General features: G+C 42.2%; 1 protein-coding gene across 1 annotated transcript in view; it reads right to left on the bottom strand.

The window, feature by feature from the left end:
- The window catches only part of Samd3 (sterile alpha motif domain containing 3), a 25,354-nt gene that overhangs the window by 3,089 nt on the left and 2,938 nt on the right, over positions 1 to 19,327 (bottom strand). The window contains exons 2-6 of the mRNA XM_029533164.1: positions 19,100 to 19,200; positions 18,286 to 18,475; positions 15,710 to 15,811; positions 3,723 to 3,908; positions 2,766 to 2,850 (exon numbers count right to left, since the gene is read on the bottom strand). Of these exons, the coding sequence (XP_029389024.1) occupies positions 2,766 to 2,850; positions 3,723 to 3,908; positions 15,710 to 15,811; positions 18,286 to 18,475; positions 19,100 to 19,178 (642 nt within the window). The 5' untranslated portion in view covers positions 19,179 to 19,200. The remainder of the gene's footprint in view (positions 1 to 2,765; positions 2,851 to 3,722; positions 3,909 to 15,709; positions 15,812 to 18,285; positions 18,476 to 19,099; positions 19,201 to 19,327) is intronic.

Here is a 19,327-nt window from a genome sequence, read left to right as displayed (position 1 = left end):
ACACACACACACACACACACACACACACACACACACACACACACACACACCATGCCTCACAGGTAGCTCTCTCAGTGTTTCTGAGCATTTTCTTTTTTTCTTTTTCTTTTTAAATTTTTAATTAAATTTATCTATATGAGTACACTGTTGCTGTCTTCAGACACACCAGAAGAGGGCATCTGATCTCATTACAGATGTTTGTAAGCCACCATGTGGTTGCTGGGAATTGAACTCAGGACCTCTGGAATATCAGTCAGTGCTCTTAACCTCTGAGCCATCTCTCCAACCCCCCGGGCATTTTCTACATCATGGAATTAGCATGAACATAACTTCATACTGAGATGCGGTGAGAGTTTGGGTAAAGACCTATCCATGCACCAACCCTCTCCACTTACATCTTTAAGTGTACAAATGAGGCCGCAACCTGCTAAGCTATTTTCCATGTCTCAATATTATTTTCGCATAGTATCTGGGAACATATGTAGATTAAATGCCCGCAGGAGCCCATGGGAACCCACGGGGCATTAGTCATTACTTCGTAGGTATCTCACTTCGATAACCATAGATTTAAAGTTCAAACTGTAATTGAATGGCAGGAAAGATGTCTGAGCAAGTGGAGGCACTAGCAGCAGCTAAGCCTGGTGACCTGAATTTGATTTCCAGGACCTACACAATGGAAAGGCAGGGGGTTGAGGGGAGGAGTGCAAGGAGACAGAGGGACAAATAAAGACAGAGAGACAGGGGAAGAGAGATGGGAAGAGAAACAGAATAGAATTTAAAAATATCGCTATTTATTTGCTTATATGTGTAAGACTCATTAGAAATACTCCCCTTTATTTTCAAGTATCTCTGTGTCCCCTGGAATATATGAAACAGCGTGCTAGGTAACACCTGTCTTCCTTGGGGACCAATGACACGAAAGCAACCTGTTCACATTCACTACGAAGGCACCTTGACCCTGCTCCTAATGACATAGCGCAGTGTCAGAGCCTGAAGCTAAGGATGTGGGGTTTACAGAGATGGAGACATGCCTGAAATTCTGTGCAGCTCATCACTGATCAGATGGACAACATTATATTGTATCTTGATTAGAAGAAGCACCGAGCGTCAGTATTACCACAATGCCATTCCTGGAGATGTCAGAACCCTAGATTTTTTTTGTTGTTGCTTGGTTATACTATTTTAATTTTAGTAAAAGAAAAATTGAGTCAGTTTATAACACACCATACATGCAGAATCACAATTTTTTTTTAATTTGTGAGCAAGAGTGACTGAATTCTAGTCTTGACTCGCTATTGTTTCCAGATATGGGATGCCACATCTTTTCTGAGTTTGGGGTGGGGGTGGGGATGGTAAATGAGACTTGTTAAGGCCTTCTGTCACCTGGAATCTTCTGACTTTGTTCATATATATTAAGCCTTAACCTGAAAATGGGACAATGATATAGAGAAAGGGAAAAGAAAATAAGAGAAAAAGGAGAGAATGGGGGGGGGGGGCAAGCTCCTTGCCTATATGTAGTTAAGATGGTGAGGTACAGAATCTCTATCATGTTAACCGTGTTTACCAAAGTGGATTTATATAAGGACAGATACAGGAATAGCAATATATCTTCAGCTCCACATACCTACAGTTTCTCATGGTTGTTCCTTATATCATACTTTCCTGTGATGAACATTCAACTCTTGGTTACAATTTTAAAGGACTTTTTAGGTGTACAGTTCAATAACGTTAGGCACATTTCCTTTGTACAATGATGGCATTAAAATTCCCCTCTTGTTTTGCTTGACACAGCACCAGGCTGGCCCTCCTGCTCCAGCCTGCTGAATGCCAACATGTCTGTTTGTATGCCCAGTTCCTAAGCATGTCTGAGCAGCAGTCCTCAACCCTTGTTCTCCTTAGAGCTCCGGAATCTTCTGAAAGCCTTGGTAGCGGGATCTACCTTCACATCATTTAACTCAGAATCTCTGAGGCTCCTGAAGTATAAACACCATGAAACTGATCTGAGCATCCTTAGAGTCTACCTGATCCAGACAGCAGAGTTAGAGAGGGAGGATGAGGACAAGACCCCAAAGCCCTTGAAGGGCTTCAAAACAACTTCCCTTTGATTAGATCAGAAAGCAAGAAACACTCCATCATCCACTTCTCTGATGCAGCTATGTTCTCCTGCTGGGCACTTCCAGTCACACGGGACCTCCCAGATGGCTTTAGGAGAGGGGCAGAAAGATGGTGACTCACAGCTGAAGGTAAGAGAGAAGAACTAAGGCAAAGAATTGAAAGATATGGAAGCTGAGAGAGAGGGGGGGGAGAGGGAGAGAGAGAGGGAGAGAGGGAGGAAGGGAGGGAGAGAGAGAGGGGGGGGAGAGAACACAAATTCAATCTACACAAAGAACTACAAGCAACTAAGAAATTCTGAGAGTGGGAGAAATAGTCTTTCCCAGGGAAGAGAGCAGCAGCTGGTTTTCCAAGTGGACAGCCCTGAAAACATATGCATGAGAGTATCATACAGACTGAGTAGTTGTATTTAGGAATATATATTCACATATGAATATGCATGTAAAACAATAAAAATGAGGCCATGAATCTGAGAGCTCAAGGAGCATATGAAAAGGTTTGGAGGGAGGAAAGGAATCAATGATATAATTATAATCTTAAAGTTAAAAGAAAAATTGAGAAAATGAAGATATTAGAGCCAGAGTGGAAAATGAGAAGCTCTAATCTCAAATGGATTGCGATGAACAGGGTGGTGGGCCCACATAGTCACTTACAAAGCCACAGCCATCCTCATCCAGGAAAGGGTGGGCCTGCAGCAGAGCATTGACCACGTCGTTGTACTGCTGGGTGGTGGGGTACCTGTTTACCGAAACAGAAAAGAGAGAGTTCATTTCCAGCAGCCACAGTTAAGGTGAATCTAAAGCACACACAGGTTTCTAAACTTTCCCTTACTATGGTGTCCGTGTATGTGTGTCCGTGTGTGTGCAATGAGTGTGCATATGTGTGTATGTATGTGACTGTATGTGTGTGTGTGTTGTGTGTTAGTGTGTGTTCTCTCTCCCTGTGTGTATGTAGAGAGTATATGTGTATATATGTATGTGTGTATGTGTGTGTTAGTGTGTTGTGTGTATGTATGTGTTAACGTGCATTCCCTCTCCCATGTGTGTCTGTAGTGTGTGTGTGTGTGTGTGTGTGTGTGTGTGGTATATGTGTCTGTTATGTATGTGTTAGTGTGTGTTCTCTCTCCTCATGTTTGTGTGTAGGGTATATGCATATGTATGTGTGTGTGGTGTATGTATGTGTGTTAGTATGTGTTCTTTCTCCATGTGTGCATGTGTTTCTGCGTGCAGATATGAAGGCCTTAAGTTAACATTGGTCCCATGTGTGGTCCACCTTGTTTGTTGAGACAGGGTCTCTCATTGGGACCTGGGTCATGTTAGACAAGGCTGGCCGGCCAGTGAGTACCAAGCACCTACAAGCCTATTCCTCCCAGAGCAATAGTTACAAGCATGCACAGTCATGCCTGAATTTTATATGGGTTTGGGGGCTATGCAGCAACTATTTAACCAACTGAGATAATGACCCCAGTCCCTCTCCTAAATCTGCACATATTGAACTTCCATTTGCTATGTCCCCCATAAGCCAAGGAAACTTGGTTCCTAACAAATCCTACTGTTCGCTGCGCACAGCTCCCTCCTCCACTCACTCAGCACGTTCTCACGGTTACTCACAGGGAGCCTTCCAGGTACTTAGTCATATCTGCCTGGAGAAACTCAATGATCCTTATCCGCATGCTGTGGTCAGGGCGCTTCTGCTCCACCAACATGCACTTGACGTCATAGGGAAACTCCGGTAAGATGTAGGACTTCGTCCACTGGAATGCTTTATGCCTTGCTAGAACATGTTTTACATTTCTTCTGTGGAATAAAAACACAAAGAGTAAAGTTCTGTTTCAAATCTATATATAATACATTATTTCCCTATGCTCTGAAAATCTAGGTTATAAACCACTTCCCTGATACCTAAGTAGACCATATAAATACTTCTCATCCTAGAAGAAACGTCATAATCACATAGGTTTTTAAATTAAGCACAATGTTGGAGAATATTACTCCATATAGCTTGAAGAGCCAAGTTGTAATGCTTATCTAGAAATCAAACGGAATACTTAACAGACAGAAAATATAAACTGCAATTCTGCCAAGCAAGAGAAGCCAAATACATTAGTCTTAGTTCCCAGTTAAGAAAAATCTTATCTACTCTGCTGCTATTTGTAGCAAAATACAAGATGCACCTGATTTGGTTGGTCCTTGGCTACTTCAGTATGGGAAAGCTGGTCTCTACACTAAAATAAGGTTCAGTGTTTTTACTCCAGTCATAGGAAGATAATACGCAAAGGGACAGGACACTATAGTGTTACGTCAGTCATCTGCTGTGGAAGGCTGCAGGCAACCACATGGGATGTGATAATGCTGATTAAAATCTGCTAAACATACTTACTAAGATTAACTGGCTGTACGCTTGAAATTTGTGGATCTTATGCCATATGAGTTAAGCATCAATAAGATGGTTTATAAAATTGAGCTTCAAACCCACATTGAAACCTTAACTCAGAGGTTGATCCTTAGGTATGCAGATGCAAAGGAGGCTCTAACCTAACAGTTAGAAGCTACCACTAATCAAAGGCAGTTGGGGGCTGTCAACCTAGCTCACTAACAGGGTTAAATGGGCTGCAGGTGAGCGACAGTGGCCAGCAGAGTACAGGACAACAGTGACATTCCTACATGAGTCTCCGTAGGTCAGTTCTCTAGGCACAGTTGAAGCCATGCTTTATCAGAATACATGTGCATAGAAGGTGAGAACTCGGGAAGCAGAAGGCCTTTTTGTCTTTTTTTATGGTAATCTCTGGTGCATATCCTGCCTTTGGCATTCTCTGTACCCATGGAGAAAAATGTTCTGACAACACTAGGCATACCAAAAATTTCATACTGGGCTCAATACAGCAACAAGCAATTCTGAGACATAAATTTCTACTTCAGCTCAAATTATTTCTCAGTATGCTTCTCTCTCATTACATTCATACCCACTCTGCCAACAAGTATGGGATGGGAGTATCCCAAGCCAGCTGCCCGTATACTGCCCCTCTCTCTTCCCATGATCTCAATTCTTCCATGGCCAGGTTCATTGTCTCTTACATACAGAAACAGGGGTAGAGGGTGTACAGACAAGTGTTGAGGACTAGTCTTTATGCTGTCCCCACAGTCTTAGAAGGGCCGGTGATATAGGAGGCTTCAGTACAGCTCCACACCAAACCCAGTCACAAACTCTCAGTGGCCTTCTAATCTTTCTGTCACCCTTACTCATTTCATTCCATCAACAGAGAGCTTCAGTATGCCAATGGTATCGAATAGAACTTAGTACACTTTTTGTTTTTGTAGCACCTATTTTTTTCTGTTTCTTGTCCCCTTATCCTCATTAGGGTAGGGACTATAAGGTGTGAGATTATTCTATCAAATATTCAGAATGTGGGACTGAAAAGATGGCTCAGCAGTTAAGAGTACTGACTGCTATTCCAGAGGTCCTGAATTCAATTCCCAGCAACCACATGGTGTCTCACAACCATCTGTAATGGGATCCAATGGCCTCTCGTGTGTCTGAAGATAGCTATAGTATACATATAGATGTACATATAGATATAGATATACATATACAGAATAAATAAATAATTCTTTAAAACAATTTAGAATGCAGCATGACCCATACAGGATCCACTGAAGATAATAGTCCCTCATGTTTCAACTAGACAGATTAAGCAAATCAAAGACACCAAAATTTTTCCTTTCTTTCCATTCAAGCAACATATTTTTTTGGTGTGAATATAATCCAAGCAATGCAAACAAACACTAGAGAAAATGATTATTATGTAAGAAAAAGGACTTTCAAAACCTAACAAACATATCCATAATGGGAAGTAGGTAACTGCAGCTACAGCTATTTCCCATCTGCACAATTATATGTAACATCTTAAAAGATGCTCAAGCTATTCCCAGTGCTTTTACCAAACTAGAGTTTAGCATAGCACCAGCAGGTTGTCCTATACTAGGCATAGTAGTATATTGGACTCCCAGGTTAAAAGGACACTAATATTTCTCTTTTGACTTTGACGTTTGGACTCTCTGTCAAGTTTATCACCACACCAATAGCTCAATTTTCAATTCTGGGTATAAAATAACCCCGGAGTCATTTAAAATATGTTAATGTCACCCTAGTTTGAGAGCACACTGCTTCCTAACTGCTCAGTTCATACAGTGATAAAGATATATGTTCATAATAAAATTTACAATAAAGCCAGCAATTTGACAAATGACAGTATCATTGCTACAGTTTCAAATTTGTCTCAGATACCGACAAACAATAATTGTAGTATGTATTTATGAGATTAAAGTGATACTGTGGTATACCTATAGACTATTTATACAATGTGGAATCATAGAGCAAGCAGATTGACCTATCCATCATCCCTAGTTCTTATCGGTAATTTCACCTGCCCAATGGAAACATTACACTTTTAAATTTGCATTCGTTTTTTTAAATGATGAGATGAGCGTTCCCATAAAAGACTCGGCTTTCCAAATTTGTCTAAGTGTGAGAAGAATGAAAAATCATTCAGCTCTTCCCAAAAACCAGGCTACCAATGCCTCAGTGGGGTTCACGTAGGGTAGTAATGCTATTTCAGTGGAGTACCAGCCTGCTAGGGAAAACCTTCACAGAAAACGTTGATTATCTCTAGAGAGCGGAAGAGACTTAGCTGTTACATCAAGACAGGGATTCTTTCTTTGAGTGGGGCAGACACATCCCTTAGCAAGGTTGATGTATGATGCTTTTGTTAAAAAAAAAAAAGAATGAGAAAAGTGAATGGAAAAAAATTTGCCTCCGACTCCCCACTTAAACTCCAAGCAATGCGTCCAGGCAGCGCCGTGCCTTGCTTTAAATCCTACTCGCCTCCCCTCAAACCTTGTTTTGAGAAGGCTCCTGTCATCAAGTCTCATTTTTTGAAGATTTATTTTTATTTACCTGCATATGTGTATCCGTGCCCTGTGTGTGTGGATACACAAGAGGTTTCAGATTCTCTGGAACTGGAATTACAAGTTGCAAACTACTCGATGGAGGAATTGGGGACCTAAGGTAGGTCCTCTGGAAGAGCAGCAAGTGCTGTTAACTGTGGGCATTTGTCCATACCCCAATGCTCTGTTTTCCCTCCTACTGTCAACAGTTTCACACAGTTTACCTCTCTTTTCATACATCTGAAAATTATTTATCATCTTAAAAAAACGAACTTGACTCTCATCTTAGATTAAAACCTGCATTAATCTGGGTATTAATCTGGGTTTTGATCATAGATTCCTCTTCTCCCTAGATTCCATATATTGAACCCATGCGACATAACTGTGTTCAGGGTCAGGCCTTGTGCAAGGATCTTGAGCTAGATGAGGTCCAGGAGGTTGCGTGGGACTTATTATTCTCTTATGAAGAGATACCAGAAGTGCATGACCTTCTTTCTCAAGGTCATGTGAGGAAGTAAAGAGAAGGTAGATCTCTTAGTTAAGGTCACCACTGTGGTCATGAAACTGTATAACCAAAAGCAACGTGGGGAGCAAAAGGTTTTATTTGGCTGACATATACAGAATCAGGGTCCATGGAGGGAAGCCAGGGCAAGAACTCAAACAGGGTAGGAATCTGGAGGCAGGGGGTGATGCTGAGGCCATGGCGGGGTGCTGCTTACTGTTTTGTTCAGCCTGCTTTCTAATAGAATCCAAATCCACCAGCCAAGGATAACATTTTCCAAAACGGGCCAGACTCTCCAACATCAGTCACTAATTTTAAAAATGTTCGTCAGGCTTGTCTACTGGAGGCATTTCCTCTACTAAGGCTCCCTCCTCCCATACTGCTATCGCTGTGCCAAGTTGACATAAACCTAGCCAACACAATGTCCGTTCGTAGAGCACGAATTGGTTCTTATCAGAGAAGGAACTGGTCACCACTCTGACCTTAACCCTGAGACGCTAAAATCAGAATATAAATGTGTGCTGTGCAAGCTACTCGGCCTGTGATAACTGCTGTGACTAACACAATGTCGGATTCCTTGTTACATTGTTACATTTACCATGTACTTTCCTCTTAGGAAAGCCTTGACTTCTTTCACCTTAACTCCCCATCTCCAGCTGTCATGGAATTCTCCCACATTGTATCTCTTGTATCATCTACTTCTCTTGCATCATCTACTTCTCAGGGCGATGGTTTATGCTCCCACATTCATCTGGGCTTTGGTTGTATAACTTCAAGTATCTACTAGCAGAGATCTGCGATTAAAATAGCAAGGTATGAACCTTACAGGAACATCTGGACTGCTTCACTCCAGAGTGAAGGAAAGATGCTAATTTATCTACTTAGCTTTAACTCCCACTCCATCTTCTGAGCTTAATTTAAGCCTCAGGCGGATGCTCATCTCTACTCTGGTAGCCCTACTGTGTGCTTCCTTAGTTCAATTAACAATCCTGCCTGCTCTAGAACCCACCCTGTGGACTTGGGATTATTCTTTCCTATCTTGATTTCTGTACTGGATAACAGAACTCCTTGCAAATCAGGATTTTTAAAAATTATTCTTTTCTTTTCTAGGTCAACAGGGAATATTGCCCCGAGAGCCAAGAAAGGCCCCATCACTGAAGAGTTGATGTAAGAGGTTGTAACAAGAGCCTGAAAAGTAAGAACTGTGATTTTTGTGACCTCCCAGTTCATTTCACAGGGACTCACAGCTAAGTTAAATCCTGTGTGTGTGTGTGGGGGGGGGGGTCCCATTCTTTCTGTGCATATTGGTGTGGAAAGGAGATTCAGAAAAAAGTTCTCTCATTATTGGCTCAAATGTAAGAATGAAAGTAAATCCATTTTATATCTTTTACTTCATTTTCCCTGTGTGCAAAGCCAAGTCTTTGTGGCCAGAGGCTGTAGTAACGTTCTGCCCTCACTGTGTGGAATGGATTGTGATAGCAATGTTCCGGAAAGTTCTAGGAATGTGTGAAGGAAAGAAATGTTAAACATAAGATGATGTAAAAACTGGGCATGATTTTTGCAAGCCTGTAAACCTGGAACTTGGGAGACAAAGGTAGAGGGGATTAAGGGCATCTTTTCCTGCACAGCAAGTTTAAGGGCAGCCTGGACTAAATGAGGCCCTATCTCAAAACAAACGAACAAACAAACAAACGAAACCCTATCATTATAGATGGAAATTCTTCTAAAAACTTGTGGCTAAATACACAAAATTCACATCTTTCCAAAAGCGTGTTTCCATTGTGTTAGAACAGCCCACAGGCAGCAAGGGAACCACTGACTAGGAACCCACCAGAATGCCAATGACAAGAAGTGCCACCATGACCAGAGGCAGCACTAACTGGGGGAAGGGAGACAAAGTTCATGCTCCCCAGGGACTCAAGGGAATGACCAGATCCCACAGGCTGCTCTGATTTGAAATTTCATTTTCTCTGAAAAGCCCTCCTGCCTGTTGAAAGCCCCAAGGACTTTCAAAGTGACTACAACTTCATAATTATGGGGTGAGACTGAATACTGCCCACCTGGAGCCAACCGTTCTTAGATAAGTCTCCCTCACAGTCATTTGTTACAAACTTCTCTGTCTGCCTTAACATCTGTGTGACTATTAAGTAAAGCCTTTGGAATGCATTATTAAACTTAGCAGACCACACTAGCTCCCGACAGCCCTTAAAGACAAGACAGTTACGACACCTAAAACCTACAGATGAGATTATCTTGCTCTGTGTAGCCCAGCTAGCTGTTTTTCTTTGTTCTGTTATTAAAATTTCCATAACATCTTCCACAGCGGGCAAATCACTCAGAGTAACCTGGAGCTGTGCTCTGGATCTGTAGTAACTATAGTTACTCACATTGGCTCTGAACTAGCTACCATTTGTTTATTTGTCAATGTATTTATTCTTAGTTTTGAGATGGAGTTGGTGCAGGGTCTCTCTGTGTAGCTCCAGTTAGCCCATAACTCACTGTGTAGTCCAGCAGGATACAAGGTCATTGAAGCAGATGCCATTTCCTGCTGCTTCTTCAATGCTTCAACAATGCCTAGCCTGTCACAAGCACTCAGAAACTTTGGCGAATTGGAGGGTTGACTGATGGTTTAATCCTGACTTAGGTCAGCAGTCTTAAGTACTTTCTATTTCACGGAAATAGCAGATATTACACAAAGAATTATAGGTTTAGCAGGTAAATTTATTTTTTAATCTACAAGCTCCCCTCATAGTTGTTATTATATTATTTTACACTGGAAGTTTTTCACCATGAAACAGTAGCCCTACCCCCTGGTAATAGGTCTCAAACAAGGACCTTTGGGTAGGAGAGCCCCCTGTGGATGTGCTCTCTGATGCCCTTGTAATGTTATCAAGGTCTGACTACGGGGTCTGGAAGCTTCTCCCTCCCTCTCTTTGGCCCATAGGACTCCTTGTCCTGCTCTCTGCCATCACTCTCGGACCTTCCAGTGTAAGTTGCCTCTTTTGTCCTAGATCCTGAGTCCCAGGAGGCCTGGTTGCTCAAGCATCCTGGTGCAACCTTGCTCTTCCACCTGGAATCACAACCTGTGAGAGCTGAGACCAGAATCTCACTAAACCCACTGCTTGCTAGATAATATAAATGATACGGGACTCTCAGGACTGCCAACTGTAGGCTGGGTCCTAAGAACTTTTCATTCAACACACCCTTTACCATTCTATTCATTTTACAGGTGAATACAGGCCCACGTACTCCGGGAAACATCTCGCTCAACTGTTAAATGGCAAAGTCAGGCTTCAAAGCTGAGTTCTTAATTATTTGCTTGTCCCGGTCCCCAGTTGTCATAACCATCTCAGGTTATAATATAACATGCTAATATAAGACTTACATTTACCCCTCTCTCAGCTCATCTGTCTTGCAGAACTGTGTGTGAGCCATCAGGTATGAGGACAGAGGGCCTCAAGACATGCCCTCTAACTACAAGGGTCTCCTGTAAGCCTTGTCTTCTAATCTGGTCACACAGATTTGTCCCAATGGAAAACACACACACACACACACACACACACACACACACAGAGAGAGAGAGAGAGAGAGAGAGAGAGAGAGAGAGAGAGAGAGAGAGAGAGAGAGAGAGAGAACACAAAGAAAGTACTCATTCCCTTAAATAGTGAACATTTGTTAACACTACCCAGGGATGACTAGTCTCTGGTACTCACCTCCCATGGCTCTTGGACAACATAGCCAAGGACAGAAGCATATAGGAGCTGAGAATGCCAATCACGAGACTGAGACATAGCACAGTGGTAGTGCTCACGTAGCACGCATGAGGCCCTGGTTTCATTCACCAGCATTGCTGAGAAGTCTCGGTGCACAGCTGATCAGAACCTGTACTAAAGACCCTAACCCGGCTGGCATGCTTTATTGACCCTTCCCTTAGTACATTCTGGGGTGGAATGCATACACAGCTGTGTTGCTGTCTCTTGTCTGAGATACCCACATGACAAGGACTATAACTAATATATCAGAAATGTTGATATTTGCTTGGCAGAGTGGAGCCAGAAGCTCATTCTATTCGATCACACAGCAGTAGCCAGACCACGAGAAAAGTCATTAAGACAATCTCTAAATATGGTTGAAACCATGACTAACTTGTAATTATGCCCCGAGGCAGAAACAGAGCGTCTGCCTATGTCTTTAAAGTTCACGTAGAGAGTCTTTAAAGCAACATGTAGGAAAGCTCGGTTTATCCGATCTCCTGTCTTAGTGAGCACTGCAAGAGATTTGGGGTAGATTTAAAATAGAAAAGAGTTCCGCTGCAGCAGAAACCATTTCCAGCACGTCACTGGCACATGATGCCGGTGTCTCCTAATGGTCTTTGCATATAGAAAAGTATTTAAACCATCCAGTAAGGGGCGCAGTATCAAGCACCTGTCACCCACGAGAAATCTGCTGCACCAGACTGCCACAGTGTTCCACCTTCTGGGATATATATCTGATTTAAGTACAACCACAGACTTCCCCAGAGACAAAGTCAGGAGAGTCTGAAGCCTCGCAAGATCCGCTCGCATGTGCAGATGGTCTGCGTGGAAAACACAAGGGAAAAGCATGGGAGTACCCCCAAGGTCGTCACGTGCCTCCGTGGGATCTGGTGACAAGCATGGGAGTACCCCCAAGGTCGTCACGTGCCTCAGTGGGATATGGTGACAATCACCGTGTCCTTAGCTACGACGGACACCACTGAGGCCTCACGGGTGCCATGTGGTGTTACATTCCAGGTAGTTACAGACATAATTTGGGGGAGGCAAGTGGAAGGGTACTGAGACCTCAAATTAGCATTTGCTCTGTAACCTGTTCCTACCTCTTGAAGTCAGTTGGCTTCATGAAAGTCCAGTGGGCAAATACCTTTGAATTTATTGCCTGTAATAAGTCAATGGGAAATAAACCCAGAAGTGGTTTGGAAAGATCCGCATATTTGGTATTGAATGCCTCAAAAGGTCTAAAAACCAAGTTATTGCTATTCAAACATATATCATGTCTTCTAAAAGTCTATTGCCTTTCTTTGGTTCACATTCATCAGCTCAATTTCGAAAGTCTGATTGGATTTTAAGGTGCCAGAGGCTAAGATAAATTCTGTTTATGAAATAAAAGGATCTGGTCACCATCTCTATGGTTTTTATAGTCTGAGGAGGGACTATAGACTTTAATAAACCAAGGTCATTGTCTACTTTTGTAAGCAGGATATGAATGACAGAGAAGGTACTGTTTATAAAAAGACTGAACCTAGATGGTCTGGATGTCACTGGACGGGGCTAACCAGTTTTAAAGCAGCAGTTCTCAACATGTGGGTCAAGACCCCTTGGGGTTGCCCAATGACCCTTTCACAGGGGTCACCTAAGACCATGGGAAAGCATAGATGTTTACATCATAGTCCTTAACTGTAGCAAAATTGCAGTTATGAAGTAGCAATGAAAATAATTTTATGATGAGGGTCATCACAACATGAAGAACTGTATTAAAGGGTTGATGCATTAGGGTGATTGAGAACTACTATTTTAAAGCATGGACAGATTTTAGTCAGGTAGACTAACACAAAGGACATATACGAGGCCCTTGACACATGACTACCAAGTGTCAAGAATAGCAGAAGGAAAGAAGGAAAGGATAGAGGATGACTTTAATTATTTCCTTTTGCATGGCTGGCTGGTGCCATCACTGTCCGAGATGAAGCATGAGGTGAAGGCATCTTCTCTCCTACACCAGTCTTTAGGATCACAGTGGCCTTATCTTGTCTCACAGAGCCAGTTGCCTAGAAGGAACCATTTGACCATGCAGGACCTGTTAGTTTTCCTTCCCAGCTACTTGAGTGGAACCATATTGAATAACTGGGTCAGATGGCACCGGAGATCTAACCTATTTTCAGAGAGAATTTCTTTGGAGTTTGCTGGGTGAGGGAGGCAGCGCAGAGGGAACTGAGCATCTGTAACTGGCAGAACTGTGCATCCACCTAAGGAAAAGCAAAGGAGGGAGGCAGGCAGGGGCGCAGGAAAGGAGGAAAGCATGGAACCAGGCCCTCAGAGCTCGGGGGATTTAAGGATTCTACCTCAGGTTTTGCTGGTTGTTTTTCTTATAATAAGCCTGTTTTGTCTTTAGTTTTCATGAACTTTTGCTTCTTACATTCATGTGTACATGAATATATATATATATATATATATATATATATATATATATATATATGCGTGTGTGTGTTCATATACACACATGTGTGCATGTGTATGTGTATGTGTACATAACACATACACATACACACATAAAATTTGAGGTTCTTTTCTAGAGAGAGGTAATAGGCGATCTAATACACAAACCCCCAGACAAGAGTCGTGGACATGTATATTCTGGTTTCTAAGACTTTCTGTCCTCTTAACTTCTACAGCAGTCTTGTTTTGACTCCTTCCACTTGGTAGGCAGGATGGAGGATGGCAAATATGAGTGTCATCATTCCTGTTTTTCAACAGAGGATCGGAGATGGTGAGAAGGTAGATGCTCTAGTTCTTACCCCTGTTTCTCCTTATACTGCAACACGGACAGTAGCAATACCAGCAGCTGCATATAGGGAAAGGACAGCTGGAATCTCACAGTTCATTGTGTTATGGAGTCACAGCAAAGGAAAGCTTTAGGAATCAAACAGCACGGTGGGCGGAAAGGTAGGAATGAAGCTGCTTTGGAAATGGCCTTGCATTTGCTGGACCATCATTTGAACCAGGAATTCCCAGGGAACTGATTTCTGCCTAGGCTCTATCTCCCTTTCACCTTCCCTAGCCGTCTCCCCAGACTTTGTGTCAGGTTTTATTTTGCAGGCTAACCTTGACCTAGTGATCTTCCTACTTCAGCCTTCCAGGAAGCTACTGTTACAAACCCGCATCACCAAGCTGGAGGAAGAAGATGGTAGCTCTCTCTTCCATCTCCTCGTTCAGCATTCCCCAAAAAGAGTTGTGAAGTAAAGGCAGCTGGGCTGTAACACGGAGAGTGTTTAAAAACTATCAGGAAACCCCCTTGACGTCTCGAACTCTCCGTTTTACTCATTTGTAAAAAAGAGAAAGTAATATCTTTTTTGTGTCAAGGAGACTAAATCAGATGACAAATGTAAAGGGTTTATAAACAACACACACACACACACACACACACACTCACGCAAACACAGACACACAGAGATATACATACACAGTCACAGACACACAGATACATACAGAGGTATATATATACAAACATATACAAACAGAGACACACAAGACACACAAGACACACACACATACACACACAGATGCATACAGATGCACACAGATACACATACACAGTCACAGACACACAGAGACACATACAGACAAACACACATACTCATATACAGACATAGGCAGACAGATACATAAAGACACATAGGCACACAAACACACACACACACACACACACACACACACACACACTGGTTGGTTGTTTTGAATATTTCTTCCACACCTGAAATGTTTCACTCTGCAGGGACTCTTCCCAGGCATGGTGGATGCACGGACTGCCTGAACTGGGTGACTGTAAGAGGCTAGAGAAAGACGCTGAAGTACCAGTTACCTGCTGCCCCTCTTCAGTTCTGTCTGAACCCTGAATTCCTACACGTGGTTCTCCAGGTCCATAGTTTGTTCGTGTTTCCCCTTATGATGCAACGGAACCCAGACCCTGAAGTTATCACAGTGTCAGGTCCAGGGAGGACACTTGAGGAACTGCTTAGCAAAGCAGTTTCTCTCTCTGGAATAGTCAAGTTAAAGCTGCCCATAAACTAGAAGGCAAAACCAAAGTTTGTACTCCATTCAAGCTCTACAGGAGATTATTTCCAGATGACTGTGGACAGATTATGATGGATAGATTATTGATGAATATACTTTTCCCCCACCTAAGAATAAACACTTGAAAGAAATGTTTAACATCATCAATGCTTCTTTGTCAATTCAACATGGATATTTTACCCAGCATCTCCATCACTTGATAAAAGTTAACCTTTTAGGATAACAAAAAAAAGTCTTAAATTACAGTGTATTTAAGCACACAAAGTCTCATAAAAATAAAGACAAACACCACTCGACGTAAAAATATTACAAAGTTGGTGTCTCACCTCTGCTTCAATACTCTTTGGTCAATGAGTCTATTGTCAAGGACGGCTGGATATAAAGAAGTCTGGTCCCCATGGCTGGTGGGATGAGGGTTTTGTTCATGCCTGGAACAAAGAGCGGTGTAATGGTCATGGGAGGTTAAATAGAAGCAATGATCAGTGATCTCATGATGTTTGAAGGGGAAGTTTCAACCCGACTTCATCCTAGCCAAGCTCACATTTCATGGCTAAAAACACTGCAAAGGAGATCCTGTGCCTCACCTCACACAATGCTCCTCTCTAAGTAGGCTGAGGCCAGTTCACCATACTGCCTTCATCCGTCTGGCAGAGGGTGTGTGTGTGTGTGTGTGTGTGTGTGTGTGTGTGTAGAAGTCAACCTCAGATGTTAGTCCTTGTGAACTATCACCTTGTCTTATTATGAACTGGGGCTTGCTGATTTTTTAGGCTGGCAGGACAGTGGGCCCCAAGAATCTGCCTTTCTCCATCTCCAGCCCAAGGCTTGCCACTACACCTGCCCTTTCATGTGGGTGCTGTGTAATGAACTCGTGTCTTCAATCACAACTGAACCATCTACTCAGTTCTCAGTCTGATACATTGTCTGGCATATTTCTGAATGCTGTTGAGATGAAGCTTTCTTTTGTTAAGTAGAGTCTGTGTTTCATGTCTCAGTTAATAGTCTACCATGAGTCATTCAGTGGTTTGTATTCATGTTAATAGTCTTCCAAGGGTCGTTCAAATAGTCATTCAACGGCATGTATTCATGTCTGACTATTATCATCCTCAACTGACAACATACTTTTCAAGTGACAATATCCTTGACAATTATAACCAATAAACAACTTGTGATTTCATACCAGAATACTTTTACCTAAAAACAAGACTACACTAACTCTTAAAGTCGAACGTGCTAGCTAGAGCAAGAAACCTAACATTCACAAATTTCTGGGCTACCAGAATGCCTAGTCTTGGCTACAGTTGAAACTAGTTGTCATAACCTTGCTAAAATTACATAATTGACAGAGGACTGTGTTGGTCTGGTAAAGGGAGGGCAGATTCGCCCCAAGATTGTGGTGTTTCACGGTGTGAATTTAAGCAGTTCAGAGTTCAGAGACTTTCTCGATATGCAGATGAAGAAACAAAACTTCCAAACATGGAACAGAATGAATCTAAGTCAGCCAGTAAAACCAAGAATGAAATCCTGAGTCTTGGCAGTCCAACCACTTCTAGTGTGCTACAGAGCAGAGAAGTGGATTTATGGGCTGCCAGCTTTTTTCTGAGCTATGCCCAAGGCAAGATCAAGATTCCAGTCAACTGGGGAGGGACTTCCAGCTCAAAAGCTCTACTCACCCAAATGTTCTTGGAAGTGACATTGCAGTCCCTTTGAAGCTGACCCCTCCCCCTTTCTAGAGAGGATTAAAAGGTTACAGTGGGAACTTCACACAAATGTCACAGACCCAACACCCTGATGCAACCAGGGCCATAAAGAAAGAAACCCTTCAAATAAATCGCTTTGACTTCCTTTATAACTATTGTTATTATTATTTTTTGAAGACAACATTTACCTTAGACCAGCTTCATAGCAATCCTTCTGCCTCAACCCTTTAACTGCTGAAATTACAAGTTAACCATATCCACATCTTTAGCCCAATTTAAGAATCGCCCAAATAATCCAAATACATCAAATAGAAATCAAATTACTTAAGCCAAATCTCTCTGACGTTATATTGTTTATCAAAAAAGAGAGAAATCTTTATAATTACAGGCCTAATTTCAGAAAAGGAAAAAAATCAGATGATACCATTCAATATCACATTTTAACAAAAATGAATGGTGATTGGTTAATAGCAAATATTTAACCTTAAAAGTCTTTCAGGTGTGGAAATAGTAAATCAGAGTGCCTGAAAGGATCGTGAGGCATAGATTTGTAAAACATTTTAATTGATGAATCTTGTTATTACTCCTTTCCATTACAGAGTTAAGAGATTAAAAACAAACTAACAAACACAACCACCCTCCAACTTTAGACCTTCTTTCTGACACTGTGAATTTTCTGAATGATTTCTCTGTGTTTCTGTCACAGTGTTCTTTACTTTATGATTAGTTTTCAAAGAATTATGAAACTCAGCTGTGGCAAAGGTGCTAGCAGTTGCTATTGTGAAGGCCCTGAGAAAAGTATAAATTAGTTACCACAGAGAGACCTAGGCAAATAAACACACAAATAGACAAATAGTTTGGGACATGGCAAAGGAACAGCCACAGGCCCTTGTAGTAACCCAGTTACATCTCGTTTCTACACTTAACCCATTTGTTCTACTGCGGGCTCCAGACCACGTAACATAGGAACTTCGTGCCTGCAGGATTGCCTGAACAACCACCGTCGGTTTTTAAAGAACAAGTGAAAAGAAAAACAACAAATTCTAACTCAATTCTTCATACATGCTCGTCAAATATTAGAAATCCTGTGCATACCATCTAACTGAAAATTGCCCACAGTTTTAAAAGCTTTGATTCTTTGCCACAAGGCAATATCTGTGCAAAAACAAAGAAAGAAAACCAAGCTGGTTCTCTGGTGTACTCACTCAGGGGCTGCTTGTGCCGGGGTCAGCAGGAATGTCTCCGTGGGGCCTCCCGTGGGCTTCAGCCCTTGATTGCTCTGCTTGTATTTCTTAATGAAGTCCATCAGAACAGCCTGGTGTCCAATTTTCTTTACCAGTTGCTGTACCATCCGATCATTAAGGGCCAGGAGTGCTGCCCCACTGACTTCTTCCTCTGGGAAAAAGAAAATTAACTTTCCTATCACTTTCCAGGAAAACACGGGCACAGGAAGAAGATAAAACTAGTCCTGGCTTTAAACGGATTATCTAAACTTGAGATGGCAGTCACTGCATTATCTGTCAGGGCTCTGATACGGCATAGTTCCAAACTGAAGCCTGCTGCTAAGATGTCACCAGAACATAAGTCCCAATAAAAACTTTGTTTGTTTGCATATTAATACCCTTTCTCCAGGCCAATTTTTACAGTCAAGAGAAACAGAAGTCTTTGGGGGAAGCTATTTTTATAATGCCTCCTAGTTGCTATTTAACATTGGCACATCCCATACTGTATTAAACACGAGTGATTATGTAAGACATAATAAATACACAAGACATAAACACACAAAGTCTGTATCAAAGGTAACGTCCAAGAGTTTGCAATCATCTGGAAATAACGTTCTCTTCAGAAGATGCTAGGCAAACTGGAACCTGCCCCAGTCTGTGGGAAAGAGATGAAGTTCCTCATCAGAACAGCTCCTCATCCACAAACAGGCAGACCCTGGGCAAGAGAACAGACAGAGCGCACCCAAACGACTGCATGGCTCAAATAAAATCCACTCAAAGTATACAAACAGCTTACCTTGAAACCTGGGGACTAGCTCACCTAAGTTTTTCTCCACCAACCATTTGCAGACCTGATCAACTGACCACGTTTCCATTGCCGGATTCTTGTCAATACACCTGTAGAATAAAAAATGGGAATAGCTTGCCTGTCTCCCCCTCTTCCTCCCTCCCTCCCTCCCTCCCTTCCTTCCTTCCTTCCTTCCTTCCTTCCTTCCTTCCTTCCTTCCTTCCTTCCTTTCTTCTT

This window comes from Mus pahari, chromosome 21, assembly GCF_900095145.1.
Source record: "Mus pahari chromosome 21, PAHARI_EIJ_v1.1, whole genome shotgun sequence".
Taxonomy (NCBI): domain Eukaryota; kingdom Metazoa; phylum Chordata; class Mammalia; order Rodentia; family Muridae; genus Mus; species Mus pahari.
Note: the sequence above shows the minus strand (reverse complement) of the source record. Positions and strands in the feature narration are given on the sequence as shown.